The sequence below is a fragment of the Clavelina lepadiformis genome, chromosome 8 (genome assembly GCF_947623445.1).
Source record: "Clavelina lepadiformis chromosome 8, kaClaLepa1.1, whole genome shotgun sequence".
NCBI classification, from domain to species: Eukaryota; Metazoa; Chordata; class Ascidiacea; order Aplousobranchia; family Clavelinidae; genus Clavelina; species Clavelina lepadiformis.
In genome coordinates this window covers 7,663,579-7,677,405 of record NC_135247.1, presented here as the reverse complement: position 1 = coordinate 7,677,405, position 13,827 = coordinate 7,663,579, and the positions used below count along the sequence as shown (strand labels likewise).

General features: G+C 36.2%; 1 protein-coding gene across 3 annotated transcripts in view; it reads left to right on the top strand.

Moving 5' to 3' along the window:
- The window catches only part of LOC143468130 (uncharacterized), a 29,145-nt gene extending 16,084 nt beyond the window's left edge, over positions 1 to 13,061 (top strand). For all 3 annotated transcript variants that reach the window (XM_076965133.1, XM_076965132.1, XM_076965131.1), the window contains exons 9-25: positions 53 to 144; positions 204 to 312; positions 1,681 to 1,810; positions 2,174 to 2,329; positions 2,452 to 2,614; positions 6,360 to 6,507; positions 6,601 to 6,757; positions 7,874 to 7,966; positions 8,978 to 9,079; positions 9,208 to 9,402; positions 9,568 to 9,699; positions 9,776 to 9,911; positions 10,036 to 10,119; positions 10,322 to 10,511; positions 11,759 to 11,833; positions 11,935 to 12,045; positions 12,184 to 13,061. In XM_076965133.1, the coding sequence (XP_076821248.1) occupies positions 53 to 144; positions 204 to 312; positions 1,681 to 1,810; positions 2,174 to 2,329; positions 2,452 to 2,614; positions 6,360 to 6,507; positions 6,601 to 6,757; positions 7,874 to 7,966; positions 8,978 to 9,079; positions 9,208 to 9,402; positions 9,568 to 9,699; positions 9,776 to 9,911; positions 10,036 to 10,119; positions 10,322 to 10,511; positions 11,759 to 11,833; positions 11,935 to 12,045; positions 12,184 to 12,545 (2,435 nt within the window). In that variant the 3' untranslated portion in view covers positions 12,546 to 13,061. The remainder of the gene's footprint in view (positions 1 to 52; positions 145 to 203; positions 313 to 1,680; positions 1,811 to 2,173; positions 2,330 to 2,451; positions 2,615 to 6,359; positions 6,508 to 6,600; positions 6,758 to 7,873; positions 7,967 to 8,977; positions 9,080 to 9,207; positions 9,403 to 9,567; positions 9,700 to 9,775; positions 9,912 to 10,035; positions 10,120 to 10,321; positions 10,512 to 11,758; positions 11,834 to 11,934; positions 12,046 to 12,183) is intronic.
- Positions 13,062 to 13,827: the final 766 nt, after the last annotated feature.

Below are 13,827 nucleotides of genomic sequence, written 5' to 3'. Positions count from 1 at the left end.
TATAATTAAATTTTTGATAATAGAAACTGATGGTATGTTATCTTTTTTATAGTGAATATACAGCAATCAAAATCCCAATCAGAAAATCAGTTCTCGAACAATTCATCTGTCCAAGGATCAGTTTGGGTCCCTAATACTTCCCAGGCATGTAAACTTGTTCATTGCTGTAACCAAATTTATTTTAACTGCAATGCTATAACCAGGTGGTCCACACTAAAGATGTTGATTATCGAATCACAGCAGCATTTTTTCAGAAGCAAACAGAGCTTTCGAAAGAGTTAGAGCAACAAACTGCACCCAGCATATCTCAAGGTACATCATTGACTTACAAATTGGTTGATCATGATTGACTTATAGTTAGTGGGTGTAATTGTTGGACAAAAGCGATAAATGCTGCATTAATTTTTTTATTCCAAAATGTTTGTTCAGTCCACTGAAAGCGTTGCATGTAATCCACTCAACATTTACATTTGCGCTAGCCTAGCATACAACCTGTTCTTGAAGTCCACAGGCTGATATCCTAATGTTTTCGAATCCAATAATTATCCCAACGATTAGGGTAATTATTTGACATTATTGTTGGACCATACTGATGGTTTAAATATTATTAGTTTTTATTCAGATATATAAAGCTCTCCCTTGTGGAATGTTATCTGTTAAGCTTTTATAATGTTCCAGTTATAATACCATTCACCAACAACATGTTGCTCATCTTGGGTATAGTAACTAAGTTCTCAACTTGTCTTATTACATTCAGAGATGGTATTATTCAAGTATTTATCATTTTTACTGTAGTGATTGTATTTCCTCAAAGTGTGTGATTAGTGCTAAATATATGTGAACCACTTCAAGAAACTTACCTGCATGATGATTTTTGTTTGCATGTTTCGCTTTTTCAGATTAACATTGGATGTTTTCTCTAAACCCAAGCACGAGTATTTGGCAGTCATTCTTCTTTTAAGCATAGGTCAGACAGTGCCACTCACAGATTACTTTGTCCCGCTTTAAACTACATATGAATGTCTTTTTTCATTTTTCAATTACAGTATTGGTATAACTGCAAGTAAAATTTTACTGCTGAATAGCCGATTTTGAATTCTGGTGCAGCACATGGTTCAGTTTTGTTAAATGCAATGCTCCCAGCAGTGCTTGACATTTTAATACAAAGTAAATTCATTTAAATGAAACATGTGAATTATAGTGGTTATAGTTATAATATCGTTGGGGTGTTGTTAACATTGGACTACTATATGTTCTCTATTATTGTGATCTGTGCTTACGAAGCTCACCTGCATGGGTTTGCAAAATGTTAATTCATCTGGTGGCAAACATAGTAAATGGCGTACTATGTTAACCAATTTTTTGATATCCCATATATCGTAACGTAACTCGAGACATTACAACACTGGAATTGTGATGCAGTCTTCATTAAAAAACGATCAGTCAGTGAATCAGTTTTGTTATACTACAGTATTAATAATCAAGGTACCAAACGGTTGTTTTTTGCTACTTCACATACTTTGTTGAAATTCCACATTCATTTAACAGTTAATACCTCAGAGACCTCAGTTAATAGAGTTCCAAATATTATTTTCGTTTACTTTGTTATGAACACTCTTCTGTTAGTGCATTGCATGCTAATTTGTTTTGTGACAATTACTACTGTATTTTATCGACTAGCTGGAAGTTTTGTCACAAAACAAGAACCTGAAAAACTGCTTTCAACCTTTAATATGAAGTTGGAGCCAGATGAGGTTGCTAAGCGTTTTTCCAACAAACAGGATGCGGATGGGGCAAATAGTGCTATCTTGTGAGTGTAATATAAGTTTGCAAATAAATACAGGCAAATTTTAATTTAACTGAAGTATGGTCAGAGCTCGTCAACTCAACTCCTTGTAACTCCAAATTCACTGATCTTTACAAGATACCTCCATAATTTTAGTTTTTATCATACTTCAGATAACTTTAACTTTGGATTACTCAAAGTAATTTGCTCGCTTCCTAAGGCTTTGAGTTAATGAGCTTTCACTGTAGTTTAACTGGATCAATGGTATTTATTTGAATACAATCATAATAAAATATTGTATTTTGTTATTTAATCTAATGGTGTGAAGATGAAATGAGATGTGAATGAAAATTGAGGGTATTCTGATATTTGATTTCTATCAAACAGATTAAAAGAAGATACTGGTATTCATCAAACTAAACGATGTCTGCAAGATCTTCCACTTCCTCCTGTGCTTCCATCTACTTCAAATACTGATGATGAACCAGTTAAAACCCCACCATCAATTATTGAAAAGGAGCACGTAAAAAAGAAAAGGCCAAGGTTTGTAGCTTTTTTGTGTCACATCATTGAATTTTATCTTCAATAGGTATTGGCTGTGAGAATCGTAGTTATTTTTTCTTTTTTTGCTTTGGCAATATAGTAATTGCTCTGAAATTTTGCAGATTATGTGGACCTCGCACTAGAGAAGTTACTCAAAACGTAAATGACTGGGGTTCAATGTGTGTCGATGAGTATGAATTTATATCAATCACAGGTGAAGGTACCTTCGGTCAAGTGTACAAGGCAAAAGAAAAACGGACTGGAGCTATTTGTGCTTTGAAAAAGGTGTCGATTTTATCTTGTTTAAGGGACACCACCCTAAAATCATTATATTGTAAAGTATTGTCTTGCTGGAAAAGGTTACATGGTACATACCTTATATTATATGTCCGACACATGAGTCAAATAGATAAAGATTTTTTGTGATGTATCTACAACAAATCTTAATTAAGACAATCGGCAAACTGATGCTGAGAAAACTCTGGCCTATATGAATTGACTAAACCGACCAGTTTTATTATAGAACAACAGACTGGCCTGCCTTGTCAAAGTTCTTTTTACATGTCAGCGTGAAGAGCTGCTGGGTCAAAAATCGCTTTGTTTGTTGTTTATTTCCTTTAAAATGGTGTTACTTTTCTATGGACTTTGCCTTATGGCAGCTACCTGTTGAGTGTAACAAGCAAACACTTCAACTCCAGTTCATAGTTTTGAAGTCCAATTCCACTTTGATCCTTGGTCTTAACGGTTCTAAGAAACTCGGACTAATTAACGGATTAGATTCTATTACGTTCCAACAACAGCACATCTTTTCAATGTTCCCAGACGTTTTTAATGGTATTGGTTGCGTTCCAGGTCATCGCACAATAAATCTTGACTCAGTGTTGCTCTTCTCATTCGACCTAGCAGAAAAATACCCTTTGCCATTAAAGAATGAACCACACGATATGGAAACAATGGGAATCATAGCAAGAGTAGAAGAACCGACAGAATGGGTTACTTCATTGGTAATTGTGGAAAAGAAAATGGTAAATTGCGTATGTGCTTGGATCCGCGAGATCTCAATAAAGCTATAATGCGTGAACATTTTAACCTTCCTACTCGAGAAGAAATCATGTCACAGTTTTGTGATGCAAAATATTTCACAAAACTCGACACGCTATCTGGCTTCTGGCAAATCAAGCTAGATGATTTCAGTGCTCGTCTTTGCACATTTAATATGCCTTTCGGCCGATTCCGTTTCCTACAATTGCCATTTGGGATTTTGTCTGCCCCAGAGGTCTTTCATAAGACTGTCTACTTGATGTTCGAGCACATGACAGGCGTGGTAACGTCGGTGGATGATAGTTTGGGGAAGCACCTTAGACGAACACAACACTCGGTTACTTTGAGTCCTACAAGTTCTATGCCAAAACAATTTGCGCCTTAATCAAGAGAAAGGCATGTTCTGCACCAATTCTATTACATTCTTAGGAGATGTTATAAGTGCTGATGGAATAAACCCAGATCCAGATAAGGTCGACGCGATAGATCGGTTAAAGGTGCCCGAAACCAAAAGTGATCTTTTAAGATTTCTCGGTATGTTCACATATATAGGGAGATATTCTTGACTTGTCAAGTCGATTGGCAAACCTTCGCATGCTTCTTCGCAAAAACGTCAAATGGCACTGGACAGACGATCATCAAAAGGAATGGAAAACCTTAAAATACTCATCTTCTACTGCGCCAGTTCTGAAGTTTTTCAATCCCAAAAAGATAAGTAAGATTTCCGCCGACTCATCGAAGCATGGCTTGGGTGCAATTTTGCTACAACAGCACGATGAAGGTTGCTGGAAACCTGTAGCAAACACGGGCATGCATTAACTGATGAAGAATGCCGATACGCACAAATCAAAAAGGATCTGCCAGCGATTTTAGTGTGAACGTTTCCGACAGTACGTTTATAGGCAAAAATTTAAAGTTGAAACTGATCACAAGCCATTAATCTCACTTTTTCAGAAAGCATTAAACGGTTGTCCTCTTAGAATACAAAGAATGATGATACCATTGCAACGATTTGACTTAATGCCCGCTTTTACACCTGAAAAACTGATGTTTACCCTCGATTTGCTATCCAGAAGCCTCGACAATCATCAACCTGTTAATTCGTTGAGTTGTGAACTTGTGACACCATAGAAAAATATGTCGAACTGAAGGTATATTCAATCGCTTGTTAAAATTTTTTTTTAACTAAGCTTCAAAATGAATCTCAGCTGGATGTTCAGCTGAATCTACCCTTGCCTGTGTCAGGTCTGGTTGGCCTTGGCACAAAATACAATGCAAGGAGTTAGCGAAACCGTTTTGGAACTAACGAAATGAACTGTCATTAGTTGATGGAATGGTTTTTCGTGGGTCAAGAGTTTTGATTCCTTCAATTCTGCGTCAAAAACTGCTGCAAACGATACATCAGGGCCACCTTGGAGAAGTAAAGTGCAAAGAACGGGCGCAAGAATCCGTCTTCTGGTCTGGGATGTTGTCAGATATTGGAAAATTTGTCTCGTCGTGCCCAGTATGTTCAACTTATAGAACAAAATAGCAGAGCGAACCACTGCGACCCCACACTGCTATGGATTACCCTTTTCAAGAAGTGGGAGTCGATTCGTTTTTTTATAATCGAAAAACGTATTTAGTTGTTGTTGATTATTATTCAGGTTACCCTGAAGTTTCAATTTTATCTTCTACCAACACAGCATTAGTTATAAACGTTTTACGGTGCATATTTTCACGGTTTGGAATCCCAGAGATCCTGATTTCAGACAATGGACTGCAATTTTCAAGTGAAGAATTTGCAAAGTTTACCCATAATTTAGGTTTTAACCATATATTAGCTAGCCCGCATTATCCACGGTTGAATGGCTTGGCAGAGAGAACCGTTCAAACGGTAAAGAAACTGCTGAAGAAATCATCCATTGCCAACAATGATTTTCATCGATCGCTGTTAATATTTCGGGGGACTCCCTTAGAATGTAGTCAATCACCCGCTCAGTTGCTGATGGGCCATCGCATGTTGGCTGGTTCAAGGGTTTTGTTTTGCAATAAGATGAATAATGTGCTAAAACTAGTAGGACAGCTTATATTCACATGCTGAGATATGCTGGACGATACTTTCCAGCAAAAGTCCGGTCAAGACCATTCCTTGTGCAGCTTTAGTGAAAAGTTCAAAAGTGGTTGAAAACAGTAAAATCAGTCATATATTGTTTTCAAATGATCTGGTTCTTTTGTTTTTTTCCAACACCGATCTGCAACATGCACTTGATTGTTTTGCATCTGTTTCTGACTTTTTGATGACTGTGGCTTGAAAATATGCATGAAGAAAACTGAAGTACCTGTTTTTTAAGACACACTGATGGAAGTAGAAAGTACCTCGGAGCACAATTTACAACTGTTGGGGCAGAGCATAGAATTGAATACCCAATCTGGAAAGGCAGGTGAGGTCATTCGTGAGCTTCAATGCTCAGTTCAGACCACCTTGATTTCAAATTTCAAATCGTTTTTCATCCACTCCCCATCTGTTCTTATGAAACTGGGTTAATTTAACTTAAAAAATGCACTCATGCAGGCTTCAGGAGTAGATTTTCTAAAAAAGGGTTCATGGCAAGGTGCAACAGAGCGAAATAATGTTGAGCTTTTACTTTTTTGGCTTGAAAGGTCCCAACTCGCAGCCAGGGTGGTATAGTCACATCACCAGAATGCCTCGGGAAAGACTTGCAAAACAATTCATGTTTACCACAGCAGTTGGTAAAACACCAACAAGTCAACCAACAACCAGGTGGTACGATGTGCCGAAAGACTACGAATGCTATACATTGGGTTCCACTGAGAGAAAAAGGGGTTTTATACGTGTTTGTGTCAATTCCTTTGTTGACTATATAATAATTCTGATATCCTAGTGGTTACCCTGTTCGAGTTATCTTGGGTATTAACCAAGTTTTTGTGAACTGATTTAAAGTACCATTTTTAATTTTGAACTTAAGTACCAACCACTGTATTCCAGGTTCGATTAGACAATGAGAGGGAAGGCTTCCCAATCACCGCTGTTCGAGAAATAAAAATATTAAGGCAGTTACAGCATCGAAATATTGTATCACTGAAAGATGTTCTGACAGACAAGTCCGATGCCACTGATTTTCGGAAAGAAAAGGGTCAGTAATTGAAAATTTGTACAATTGATTGTCTAAAATCTAAATTATTTATCGGTTATTCTATTGTATTGCTGAATTGTATTATCTTTTCAGAATGTGCCTTTTATTTGGTGTTTGAATATATGGATCATGACTTAATGGGTCTTTTGGAATCTGGCATGGTTCACTTTAATGAAGGCCATATTAAGTCTTTCATGAGACAACTTTTGGATGGCTTAAATCACTGCCACAAAAAAGGTTTTCTGCACAGGTAATATATTGTATTGTAATGATTGGGATCACCTACAGCGCCCATAGGCTTGTGCATACGTTACTAAATTTTTATGTCCGGTGCAAGGCTCAACCCACGCACATAATGTTAGGCCCAAAGATCTTTGCGCAGTACCATTTGTGTTTTCAAATACTTAATATTGATCAGTTATGTGTGAAAGCGCTATTACTGTATAGCATTTCATTGTATGCGGTATGATGATGAAATAGTTCACATACTAAAATCTTACATACTATGCTATTAATTTCTTTTTATTAAACAATATTCATACAGATATCTTATCTATATCTTAGCACTGTAGGCTACTTTGTGTTTGTATTTCATATCATTCTTTTACAAATTGACATACCATACTTTCAGAAAGAGTTATTCAGTAAAACAGGAAATTCACACTTATTATAAAGCAAAAAGACTGACTGCATATACAAAAACATGTGTTTAAACCTGTAAACGGCAAATTATAAACTACTTGAAAAAAATATTGTTGTTGATTTTACCAAATTTTTTACTCTAAATTGATTTTCAGGTTCGAAAACAAAATTTTCCCATTTTGGGGGGTTAGCGGTGTTCTTGTGACGAAGCGCTTTTGGAAACTAAAGATAAATTTGACAGCTTAGGGTGTAATTGATTTTGTACGTTTTGTTAATTGACCTTTTATACAGGAGATATTATTGTTAATGTATCATACTGAGTATTCAGCATTAGCTCCAGATTAGAAAAAATTACGTACTGTAGTGTGACATTATAATGTCTTGTGACCAAACTCAATGCACAAAAAGGTGATTCAAAATTGAAATATTTGAGATTAAGAAACTTGTGCAGTGGAGTAGTTACTTACAATATTACGTGCCAGATTCATGAAAAAACATAGTTGTAAGATTGTTGACACAGTTCAGGCATACGACTTAGCGTGCACAGCTTGCATCACTTCCAGAAATGGATGATAGGCCGCAAGATGCCTGAGCATTGAAACGTAGTATGTGCTGCTTAAACTAAATTTTGTAAAGCAATCATTAATCGATGGTTTCAACCTTCGGGTAATGGTTTAGAGTCTCACGTATTACTTGGATCGAATCGTATTTTTTTCTTTTCTAGGGATATAAAGTGTTCCAACATTCTTCTGAACAACAAAGGAGAGATTAAACTTGCTGATTTTGGATTGGCTAGATTTTATAGCCAGGACGAACCGTAAGTCAATTTTTTCTTGTGATCATTATTAGAGGTGCACCAAAGTTTTGGCGATCAGGTAATAATGTCTGAATTCGGTTTTCAGTCGAGTGTATTTTCGATTTGACCGAAAGCAGAATATTATTTATGTCTAAAATTTGCTTGAAAGCTTCCACATTGCAGGAAAACTATAATAACAACAATTGTAATAACGGTTTTGTGCATTGTTGAACATAATATGATACATTACTTACATACTGCGGTCGTAAGTCACGACTAAGTACGTTATTTTAACAAAATTTTAGCTACCATTTTTTCTCGATTATAAACTTTGTGTATGATACAATGCGCAGAGTAGATACCTGCAAGCCAATAATCTGTCGACATATTGGCCACCTGAGTGTCTTTTCGGAAAGTGCTTACATTTTGTGACACATTTTTAGTCTGCATTCAGATAAAACCCAATATCCACTTATGCTTATGAATAACAAGTTGTTGGGTTCTGTCCCACTGTATGTAATGAAATAGATGTAATTCGCATTGTCAAGTACTTGTTTAATTACACGGCCCTACTCATTGTAATCCTTGGGCAGCAACGTCACTACAAATAGCTTTCGTAAAATTTTATGCTTGGGTGGAAAGTGGTTAATCATGCATTGATTAATTTGCGTAAGCATGTTTTTATAAAAATCCTAAGTACATTCCCTAACATGCAAAATAGTTGAGAAGGAGTAGAACTCTTCATCATCATCATCCATTGTTGGTGATCGTTGCCGACTCCGGTGACCGCTTGAATAGTTTTCTTGCCCTCTTGCAAGTTTATCTTTCAGGCCTAATTTCAAATTTAGGGAAGAATTATAATAACTACAACAGTAATTTGTCTCATGACCAACTTACCGAAAACAAACGTTTCATTTTCCCGTCATGCCATGTTAGTATTTGGCTTATTTCGTTATGCAGCATTTTTATGTTTCAATTGATCTTTAAACTTCTGTTTTTCTTTGTCCTTAATACTTTTTACTGGATATTTAGGCGTCCTTATACCAATCGAGTCATTACACTATGGTATCGGCCACCTGAATTGTTACTTGGTGAAGAAACCTATACGCCAGCCATTGATATATGGAGTTGTGGGTGAGATTGCTGTTATTGCAAATTCTTTGCCTACGGTATACAATTATTTGAAACTTGTAAAATTAAATAGCTTTGCAAAAGAAAGAATCTTAAGTTGTAAAATGTTAAAAATTAAAAAATGTTTACAGCTGTATTTTGGCGGAGTTGTTTACAAAGAAGCCACTTTTCCAAGCTGACAGAGAACTTGCGCAGCTAGAGTGCATAAGCAGAGTATGTGGATCTCCATGTCCTGCTGTATGGCCAGATGTAATTAGGTTACCACACTTTCATACAATGAAACCTAAAAGACAGTACAGGCGGAGACTGCGAGAAGAGTTTGCATTGTATGTTTTGTTGTATACTTATTTCAGTATTTTTCTAAAAATGATTCTAGATAATTCTGGTTGTTCGTACAATGTTGATCAGACTTATATGCAATAGAGTTGACAGTGAACTTAATACAGTTTGAGCATTTTTTATGCTGGTATAATGTAGTTATTTTGGAACAGTTTACCTACGCTTGCCATAGACTTACTTGATCAAATGTTAACATTGGATCCCAGCAAGAGGTTTACGGCAGAGGAAGCACTTGATTGCCCATGGTTAAAAAATGTTGATCCAAATAACATGTCAATGCCAGAGTGAGTACCTAAATTTACAGGGTGATTTCTATTTTAAAACAACCTGGACCAATATGTTTTGTTTTGTTATTACTAGTTTTCCTCATTGGCAAGATTGCCATGAAATGTGGAGTAAAAAACGTAGGAAAGAGCTGAGGGAAAATGCTAGACTTGCTGCAGAAGGAAAAGCTTCGTCGCATGACACTAGTCATGAACAAACTAAACCGTCTCAGGTTTGTCTTTATGCTTAGTAGGAACGTTATCTGTTAGTATTGATTGGAAAGCCTGTGGTTACCATAACTGGATCTTATAATGTGATCACTATATTAGTATATTAGTTTCAATTAAATCATACAGAACTCTAGTTCATCATCCAAAGACACTGATCTTCGTTCCACTGTCCCTAACACCACAAATAAGCATTCGACTATGAAAAAAGAGGTACTTAACTGTAGTCGTGAAGCTTCTAGTTAGTAATGCAAGTCTGCTAACATTTTTTTTCTGAAAATGACAATGTTAATTTAGTTCGATCACTTCATTATTACATATACCAACCATTTGTTTGAGGAGGAAGCTGTATTTAGCCAAGTAACATGTTTTATGAGTATATTGATGAATGTTTGTTGAATATTAATTAACTCAGAACAAGCGAACTGAACACGAAGCTTTGTTAAAGCTCATGCAAGAAAATCCAAACATGAATTTAGCACAATTAGCCAAGGCATGGAATGTTCCAATTGATGATAAAAGTGAAAAGTTCATGTCTTCGGTGAACATACAAGTCCTTATTTCGGATTTAACTCGAAAGAGTGGCAATGATGCTTCTACCTCTGGTAAGTTCGGAGTACTCCATTCCTCTTTGTGGATATTGCTTTGAAATACTGTAGAGTGTAATGTACATACTGTGTTTATTAGTTACCACAAAACGTTTTCATGACCCATAACCCACATCTATACAGTATGTATCCTTACAAGATTACGAAATCTTGTCTGTTTTCAGACAAGTAGAAAAGTAGTTTGCAATGTTTTGTTTCGATTGAAAGGTTTTACATGATATTAAGCAGCAAGTGGTGATTAATTAGGATGTAAAATGATGTTATGTGCCTTTACACCAGTGATTCCCAAACTGTGTACCGAGGTACACTAGTGTGCCGTCACAGATTCTCAGGTGTGCCGCAAATCTTTTTGGTATTTTGGAAAATAACTGTATAAATATTTAAAATAAAGCATGCAGACAAGCATATGCGACTTAAAAGCGCTCTAACTGCTTCAATAGCTGATAATAAGCACATGTCCATCCAATAAGCACATCCATGGCATTAACACGTGAATATAAATTTTTTTAAAGCAACTTTTATGCTCTTGTAAGTGTGCCGCGAGCGTTTTATAATTTTTCTAGTGTGCCACAAGCTTAAAAAGTTTGGGAACCACTGCTTTACATAATAAAATGATAAATCCCAATAACAAAAAGTTGTGGAAATTAGCTAAGCGATGCTACAAATTTACGTGTAAGTTTGTCACTTTTTGGGTAATTTTTAGGCTGTCACTGTTTCTCTGGAAAAATTTCATGATTTCTTGTTAACCTAACTGATATGTTGTAATACTATGTTTGCCACCAGGCATAATTTCAGTAACAAAAGGTGCTCAACTGGTGTACTAATTCTTTTATGAACCAAAGTTTCGCAAAACCATGCAGATGAGCTTCGTCTGGGCAGATTACAATAATTACAGATTTCAGTAATTCTCTTACTGTAATCTTATGGTTCATAAAAGAATTAATACACCAGTTGAGCACCTTTTATTATTAAATGTTTTAACATGGTAACCTAAACCAGTAAACCTAATCAAAATCTTCCTTCTAATCTAAATTTAACTTCATTTAAGTCCTAATTAACTGAAACGATTCCATTTAAAGGATTAAATTAACTCCGCTCTTTGCATACTCCTTCTAACCTAACCTCCTTTGTATAACAACGGGCTGCATGTCCTACTTACGGTTCTTGCTAATGGGATGCCATCCAATTTAAGTGATTGTAATTCATATACTATGCCAAAGTGAATTTTATTTTTGTATTTTCAGGCTTAACGTCAATTTTGGAGCAATTTCAGGAAAATATGCTAAAAGGCACAAAAAGTTCTGCAAGTTTTGGTGCAGGTAAGATGCATTGTCATTTTTAAGATCAGGACTTATTATTTGATTCTGTGGCTATAACTGAATGTTCTGTTTGATGTTTTTTTTTCTTGTTGCGGTTCAAGAAATGCAAGGAAAAGGACCTATTGTGAGTGTTGCACCGCTGCCTGCCCGTCCTGGTTTGCTAGGACCCTCAGGAACCCAACCAGTCTTTAATTCAAATACAAAATCATTAGGTATTAAACCAGTTTAAGTCTTATAACAATTTGCATGTGTTTGTTTATTGCGTGGGTTGATGGAAGCAGATAAGAATTTTTCAGAAAGTGTTTTATGGCTAAGCTTTTCAATTAGTTATTCATCACATTTCGATGCAGATGAATCACGCAAGTTCAATGTAAATGCTTCTACGACTTCCGCGTCGGAGAAAACAAAACTGCCTGTAGTTAAACCTAAAGATGAAGACTACAGGGTGAAAGACGTAATGGCTAAATCAGCGAAAGCCAACGTTTTGTTATCTGGAAGTGTTTCCCACAGCGTCACAACGAACAGTGCCAAGGACCATCAACATTTGCCAACTACGATGCCGACCGCAAATTTTTTAACCCAGCAGCTGCTGGACAATCAGTTAAAATCGGAAGCAAAGCCAGGGAATGCAATAACACCTTTAAATCAATCAAAGGACGTTGATTTGCGACAGCGTAGTACTGGTGACACTAACGGTCGATACGGATCTTAGTCCAGTCGCCATTATATTATGCGTTTTGTTTGATTTAAAAAATAATATAGTATATGCTGCTTATACTAGAAGCAGAGTATCAGTTGATTTGCCTTTGCTGATGTCCTAATTACTTTCCCAGTCAACGATGAACTGGAGTGCATAGTTTTCCTTTTCAAACATTTCAATCTTTTAATTGTGTCGGCAATCACATTTTTTGCTGCTACAATACTGACGGTTGGTCATGTGCGGGTGAAACCGTAGTTAATGTTCACTGTGGAAATCGGTGGAATAACAAATCCGGAAAATTACCTTAATAACTTTAAGAACGTTGTACTGTCGCATATCACTGCCCCTTGGGTCCACTATTTCTTGGGGTACCATTCAATTTATTTTTAGACTGATGCGATCGTTTTTGTTGCACGTACCGATAAATTGAAAATTCTGTTCACTTTGGAAATTTCTCTTACTTTTCGTACAAGAAAAAATGCTTTGTATACCATAAGTGCATCAATACAAAATTGTGGAACTTTCATACATTAATTTGTACCTGTAATATTGGAGATATGCTTTACTCTTAGGGCCCTGGTACTTTCCTGGATACAGATACAGTCGTAGCCGGAAGTTTTAGATCACCAATTTGAAATTAGGGTTCTCTCGTTACACATCATTTATCCGGCAGCAATTAATTCTAATCACGTTTCAACTGCACATTATTGCATTAAGACCATTTTATACTTAATTTTTGAAAACCCTAAGGCCTAAAGAATCATTACCACACTATGTAAAGCGTGCTGAGATCGTGAGTCTTCACAAAGAAAAATATTTTTGACTGGAGTTACAATACGATCGTGATATTTCAGAAAGCAGTGCTGACTTGGAAATTAAAATATTCGGTCGACTACGAAAACTGTATCGTAAAAAGAACAGCCTCGATCTCTCCGAGCAAGAGGCGCGGACGTCAGTTGGAGAACGAAACGTCGACACTCAGTCCGTGGAAGGAAAAGCTAGAATTACATAGCCGTTCATAATCACACGATTTTTATAAATGATGCAACTCGTAAGTTGAGTTACAACTTAAACAGGCTCCAGTCAGAAAAGAATGAAACTGTTACAGCCCTTATTAACTTACATTTTGTTGTTTAAATCAAACGTTTTGATGACGAGGTTGCGTATGTATATCAAATACAGAAATGAAAGTACAGTAGTTAGACATAAGCCTTACAACTAGTAAGCAATAAGGAAGGCAGGCATATTATCAAGCTAATCAATAAAAAGGGCCTATAAATGAACTACCGAAGCA